Source organism: Ipomoea nil, unplaced genomic scaffold, assembly GCF_001879475.1.
Source record: "Ipomoea nil cultivar Tokyo-kokei standard unplaced genomic scaffold, Asagao_1.1 scaffold2647, whole genome shotgun sequence".
Taxonomy (NCBI): Eukaryota; Viridiplantae; Streptophyta; class Magnoliopsida; order Solanales; family Convolvulaceae; genus Ipomoea; species Ipomoea nil.
This window is the reverse complement of record NW_017619075.1, coordinates 1,166,595-1,173,750: the sequence shown is the minus strand read 5'-3', so window position 1 is coordinate 1,173,750 and position 7,156 is coordinate 1,166,595. Positions and strand designations below refer to the sequence as shown.

The following is a 7,156-nucleotide window of genomic DNA, read 5'->3' as shown; positions in this document are numbered from 1 at the left end:
ATAAACCAAGCCAAATACACAAAAGATCTTATCCGAAAATTTGGCATTGATGGAAAAAGTTCTGTCAAAATACCTATGAGTACATCCCTTAGGATGGACATTGACAATGAAGGAAAGGAAGTTGATCAGAAAAATTTTCGTGGTATTATTGGCTCTCTTCTATACCTAACAGCAAGCAGACCTGACATCTCGTTTGCTGTTGGTGTATGCGCTCGCTTTCAGGCTAAACCGAAAGAAAGTCACCTAATTGCAACTAAAAAGATATTACGATATCTTAAGGGCACACAAAGTGTCGGTCTCTGGTATCCGAAAGAAGGATCATTTGATCTAATAGGATACTCAGATGCAGACTTCGCAGGTTGTCGAATTGATCGAAAAAGTACCTCAGGAACATGTCAGTTCCTAGGAGGAAGAATTGTGTCTTGGTTTAGCAAGAAACAACATTCCATTGCTACTAGTACGGCTGAGGCCGAATACATAGCAGCTGGAAGTTGTTGTGCTCAAATCTTATGGATGAGACATCAATTAAGAGACTATGGGATAAATGCCCAAGAAGTGAGCATTAAGTGCGATAATACAAGTGCTATAGCAATCACACACAATCCGGTTCTACACTCTCGGACCAAGCACATTGATATCAAATATCATTTTATTCGTGATCATGTTGAAAAGAAAGATATTTCTCTCGAATATGTCAATACCGATGATCAACTGGCAGATATAGTCACTAAACCTCTGAGTGAGACAAGATTCTCTCTTTTAAGGCATGAGATCGGAATGATTGAAATGACCTAAAATTCAGAGAATCAAATCTGTAAAGATTCGTATTCTTGATTCTCGCAAGATTTGATCCATCCTTACACGCAAGTATCCTTATAAATAAGGTATACTAATTGTTTGTGCATACATCACTAACAAAAGTTCTAGTGTTTGTTCTTGCAGGTATGAGTACAGGTAGTGAAAGAACCAACACTGAGAATCAGGGTGGAAAAAGTGGAAAAAGTGAGATCCTTAATGACAAACTCATCACCCAGGAGGAAGTGAACAAGTTCATGGAACACTCTCAACATATTCAGAGTCTTCTTCGGGCTCCAACAGACAAAGAGTCAAAAGAGCTGTTTCCTTCTGCAGGCAATTCTATTGGATATGCCAAAGAAAACAGTGTGCTGGACAAAAGCGACAGTTTCGACTATTCACCGTCCAGCACCCCTCCTAAGATGCTCTCACCACTCAAATCCACCGCCAGCAGCAAGAAAAGGAAGATCTAAATAACTCTGTCCTTTTCTTAATATGTGATGTTATTCCACCATGCTTTATAATGAATCACCTTATCCTTTCGTGTCTCTTTGTTTTCGTATCTCTCACGCAAGAAAGTGTCAGTATCCAAAAGATTTTGTATAGATCTCCACGACACTTATTTGCCTATAAAATAGTTTCGCCATGCATAAGACACACTCACTTCTTTCTAAGAAAAAGGATCGCAGGTATGAACAAAGAGAAAGGAAAAATGGACGAAGCAGGAAAAAGGGCTACTCGTCTGAAGCATCACTTACAGGAAGCAAGCAAGCTCCCTAATGCCACCATCATAAGCTTGAAAGAAGAAGGAGAGATGATCAACGTAACCTTCTCAATGCCTAACAAAGAGGTTCTTGACACTCTTGTCGACGAATCTAGGGCCAAAAAGAGGTATCATCTGGAACAAGCCAGACAGGATGCCTATGAGAGAATCATGATGATGAAGAGCTCCAACAAAGACTCTTCGTCGACACCAACCTCTCGATGGTATCCCATTCCTGAAGTTCCTCCACCCAATGTTCAATCCTATGAGGATTTCTCAAGGGTCCACTCTCGGGTCACAGATCAGCCACCCGAACCCACTCTCTCTCTAGAAGAGTTGGATGAATACGCCAAAACAACAAATCTGGCTGATGTGACTGATGAGATGACCCGATTGGAACTTCACGTGCCCTATCGTTTCCTTTAAACCATAGTAGGTTGAGCTTTTTATGTTTAAGTTTCTCTCTCTTTCTATCATGTATGTCATGATGGTTGTGTTATCCAAATAAATGCATTGCATACGTTTCTTATGGTTTCGGATTACAGGAAGGATTACTGATTGAGTGCATTTATTACAAGTTATATCTGGTCAAAAAGAGTACAAAAATTCATTATGAATTTATTGAATGCTAAGCACGTTAGAACTCGAGCCTTACAGAGAATCAAAATTTTAGTCTCAACTGAAATCAGCATTCTCTTGACCACATTAATGAGCATTGATTGCTATGTTGATAAACTCTCTGATAAGCCCTTCAATCCTTGGCTATAAAAAGGGAGAGAATTTCTCACAACTCTCACCATCTCCTCTCTCAATGGCACCTAAGAAAAGGTTCACGAGAAATGACTCTCGCAAGCTCCAAGAGGCCGCTAGGCGCCTCAGGGAGGAGCAAGGTGACTTATACCCAGGCAATAGTCCTAATGTTCCTATCAATCTCATCTCTGATTCAGACTCATCGTTTCAATACGATGATATGGCTGGATTCATCGTTGAATCTGAGAATGAAGAAAAGATCTCAAAAGATCCAAGTGAGACAATCCCAAAAGAATGGATTGACAAGGACTACATGGCCTTTCTGGCACAAGAAAATCTGGAAGAGAAGTATGACAAAGATGATGAAGCTGAGTCCTCTACTGGTTCCAACTTTCCGCGCTATAAAAGATGGTATAGGGAAGTGTTTGGAAGGATGAAGAAAGATAAGCCTGAATGCTCTTCATCCAAGAAGGTTGAGGGGAAGAAAAAATGATTTTCTGAAAATCATCATCTATGTTTCTGTATCTTCTCTTCTCGTTTGTTGAATAAAAGCTTGCCTATCTATGTGCTAATAAGATGTCATGTTTTATCTGTGTACCGAAACTTACTCGCAATTTTTTTCTCAAAAATCCCAAGAAATAATTTCGTTCAAGGATTTGACCACCTTGAACAAAATAGCGAGAAAAATATTTCCTAAAGGAGATATCATGAAATGATCTCATGATTCATCTAAACGAATCTTGAAGACTGATCAGTTACCAATCTTTCGGGTGACAATGTTGATTGTTTCTCTCTCGGGCAACATTTTGTGCGTCTTATGAAATTCTGAACAACATTCGGGTTTTTGAATCGTACTTAAGACGCTATTCCTTTTTGAATCTAAACCGTTCATAAAGTGTTATTGGGATCATACGGCCGAGAAAATCGCCACTATCCCACTAGTCTGACAGGACAAAGACGTGCATTTAATGCACCTCTCAGCACTTGAGTGCTTTTCTCTCTCCTCATTAAATGAGGGAATGATCGTTTCAGATCTGCACACGTTCCTATCACATATCCATGATGATCAGTTACCTCTTGAGGAAAAGGAACCGCTGAGTTCTTTTTCGAAATTCGAATAAGTTTTTTTTTAATGGGCTGATTTAAGGACACCAACCCGGAGCTTTATAAACCCTGCTCAAACCTTCATTCCGTCTGTTCTACAACTCTCAAAATACATCCCTTCCTCTCAAAGCTCTCTATAGTCAAGCTCTCTATCATCAATGGCGGCTCCTTCCGAAAAGAATCCAGAGAACCCTGAACCCTCATCCACTCCAGTAATACCAAGTTTTCCCATGGAAGATTTAGAGTTTATCAAGTCCAGAATTCCATTTATCGTAGGAGGAAGTATGTGGGACGAAGAAGGGTTTCGTAAGTATGTCTTGGATAAAGCCTTTGGAGAACGGATAATCGCTCTTTTGCTAGAAACAGGTTTATATGGTTTGGTAACTCACCACTATGATGAATGGTATCCTCTTGACGTTACTCAGTTTTATTTGAATGCGTATGTGGCTTCTGATTTCTCGAGCATAACTTCAAGAGTTAATAAACATCACATTGTGTTTACTGCTGAGGATATTCGATCAACTTTTGGGTTTCCCAGACGAGATGAGTCCTACAAATCCAACCTGGTATATTATCATCTAGATCCGGAGGATTTCTATGAATCCATACGACACAAGGAGGCCCCTTCCAAAGATGAAATTTTCTAGCCCCTCAAGAAAAAATGGTTCCGGTTGGATCATGAGTTTGCAGTAGACATCTTCAACAAGATTGTGGACCACAAGACTTCTGGCACAGATGATGTCACAAGGGAAAAGCTGAAAATGCTGCACGCCTTCCTTCATGAGCATAAGATTGATTGGTCCAAAATAGTATTCAACAACATCGCCCACACCATCACATACCATCGCAGGAGTCCTGGTGACATTACAAAGAAGATGGGCTTCGGTTTCATTATAAGCCATCTTCTTGCCACAAAAGGAGTGATTCTACGTGCTGGTGCTCCACCTGGTCAAAAGGTCTGTCACATGAAGCAAAAACCATCTGGATATGACAAACAGAAGGCGTTGGAATTGGGCATTCCTCTTGAACCCAATCTACCCAAAGGGAAGTCCAAACGAAAGTTAAAAACCCCTAAAGCAGACGAAGAAGCTCAACCAAAACCAAAACGGCAGAAACAAGAAAAATCCTCTTCTCGGGTTAAGACTCAAAAGACGGTCATCTCCCAACCAAAGACGAAAGGTGATCCTTTTCTCGAAACCTTGATCGTGCAGAACTCCTCTGAAGATGATGATGATCAACTTCTCACTCGTCTAAGCAAACGAAGTCGAATGAGACCTGCTCAAAACCGGGAACCCTTATCAAAAGGAGCAACATCACAGGGGGAAGACATCCCGAAAGTAGCAACCTCTGAGGGGGAACTGAAAACTTCTCTGCCCGAAAGAAGTCCCGTTGCTCACAAATCCATCAATCCGAATGCATCTCCTGTTCCTCATCCACAAGAACCTACCTTAGCAGAGCAACTCCTACGAGAGTTGACACAAGAACCTGCTACTGTAGAAATGGAGGAAAGATGTCAAAATCTTCCACACGAGCCGGGCTCTCCAGAAGACATCCCGAAAGCAGCCTCTGATGCTCCAAATGATGCTCAATCTCTTCCACAAGAACCTACTATTGCAGAGCAGGTAATTCTGACACAAGAACCTGCACTAGTAGACGAAATGACAGCTGCTCAAACATCATTTGTCCCGAAACCATCTGCTCATCAATCTTCTCCAGACCGGTACACCCTCGATAAATCTCTCAGAGAATCGATTGAAAGAGATTACAATCGAGTTCTACAATGGCACAAGTGGCGCACGGCACCTCTCAGAACCTTTCTTGAAACTTTTGAAGCCATGATCGACGAAGAAGAATTCGCACTTCAATGGCTTGAAACTCAGGACGTCACAAAGGCTGTGCGAATTGAGGAGATCCACCGAGTGTACTCTTATAGAATAACTCATCGATCTCTCGGGAAGGACAAAGCTCCCTTGGTAATCCCTCTTCATAAACCTCTCATGGATCCAGCGACTGAAGCCGAATTGAAACAACTTCGCTACATCATGCTGCTATCCAAAATTAAAGCCAAAATGGCAGAAGATCATCCTCGAGATCCCAAAGGCAGTGCTAGTGGAACGAAAGATGTTCATGGCAACGAAATCGAAGAAGAGGATGAAGAAGAAAATGAAGACGAGAACAATGATGATGAAACAGAAGACGACAACAGTGGTACTGATGATACTGATGATGATGATAATGATGATAACAATAATCAACAAGGAGGAGAAGGTGCTGAAGAAGAAGAACCAGAAGATAGCCACACTATCTTGGTCGAAACGGACTATGCTAACTGTCCACAAAGACCACCTCTCTTGAAAATACCATCTGAAGACGAAGACTCGGATGAAGCATCCAGTAAAAATCCAGTTCACTCGTCTCGTGCTATCATTCCGCATCTGAGCAAATCTGTACAACAACAACATAATCTTCCAGCTCATGAGGACAGAAAGGAAGCCTCACCTGAACATGGCCACTCGATGCATGGTGAAAATCCGGAAGCACCACATCATGATGAACACAGTTGTGGAAGAAGAGTGGAGTAGGCAACATTGGCTGAACCACTATAAAATCTCGTGTCCTCTCTATCTCCTTACTTACGCTTTTCCTTTTTGCTCTCATATCATTCCTTTATTATCGTTACCGAAAGTTTGTCCAATTACGCAAACTCGTGCAAAGTATCTAAAACAAATCTATCTTATCCGCTGCGCCAAGACACCGAAAGGTGACGTTTAGGGCTTCTAACGAAAAGAGTCTATTCACCCCCCCCCCCTCTAGACTCTCATCTCTTTCTATCGGGACCAACATTTATTTTCCTCCAATATAAATATTCTGTGTATTATTATTATGATTTAATTTTGTGTCTTCCACCTAGGCGGGTATTTGGCGCACGACTAGCGCCTAGTGTATTGCACAACCTTGGTTCCCACTATAACAGGGCGTTTGGTTGGAGAGGGGGAATTACGTGGGAAAGGAATTGCAATTCCATGGGAGATAAATTACTGGGAATAAAGTGGAAATTTAAATTCCAGTATTTGGTTTACAGGAATGGAATTACTGGGAATTTCAATTCCAATGTTTGGTATACATGGGAATTGAAAGGGAATAAGTAGTATAAAGTAAAAAATGTCCATTATTGTTGTTAGACATTAATTTTAGGTTAAAAAGGGAAGGAGTAATTTTGACTCATCACTATCTTTTTTTCCCAAGAATTAAAATCCCAGGGAGACATGAGATTTTAATTCCATGAAAATGGGAGAATTGCAATTCATTTCAACCAAACAAGAGAATTTTGTGGCCTTTAGAATTAGGTGGGAATTAAATGGGAAGAGAATTTAAATTCCCTTCAACCAAAAGCCCAGTAAGAGTTACCAAACCTGTTGTCCGTTCAAGATTCAAGATGAAAAGGAAATACCATAATCCACCCGTCCAATAACATATAACTCGACCCTGATGAATATGCTCATTTAATCATAGAGTTAAGATTACGTTGGGTCACCTTAATACTATCTTCAATCTCGTTCAAAACCCGCCTTAAAGAAGCTTTTCTTTCAGTATATAATTATATACATTCTTCTAAAGGTTGAACTCCAACCCTAAGGGCACCCCACACCTCGATCCGATAGAGCATTTGGGAGAATGTAAATCATGGTAACTCAACTGAACATGAATCACAGACGACATTTTCTGACTGCGTACAAGGAACCC

The 7,156-nt window shown here is 40.9% G+C and overlaps 1 protein-coding gene across 1 annotated transcript; it reads left to right on the top strand.

The window, feature by feature from the left end:
• The first annotated feature begins 5,070 nt into the window (after positions 1-5,070).
• On the top strand, positions 5,071-5,994 carry LOC109154384 (trigger factor-like). Its single transcript, XM_019302187.1, has one exon. It carries the CDS (start codon positions 5,071-5,073, stop codon positions 5,992-5,994), a length of 924 nt encoding a protein of 307 aa, XP_019157732.1.
• Positions 5,995-7,156: the final 1,162 nt, after the last annotated feature.

Excerpts from the sequence above, each read along its gene's own strand:
- LOC109154384 (XM_019302187.1), top strand. The coding sequence starts at position 5,071 with ATGACAGCTGCTCAAACATCATTTGTCCCGAAACCATCTGCTCATCAA.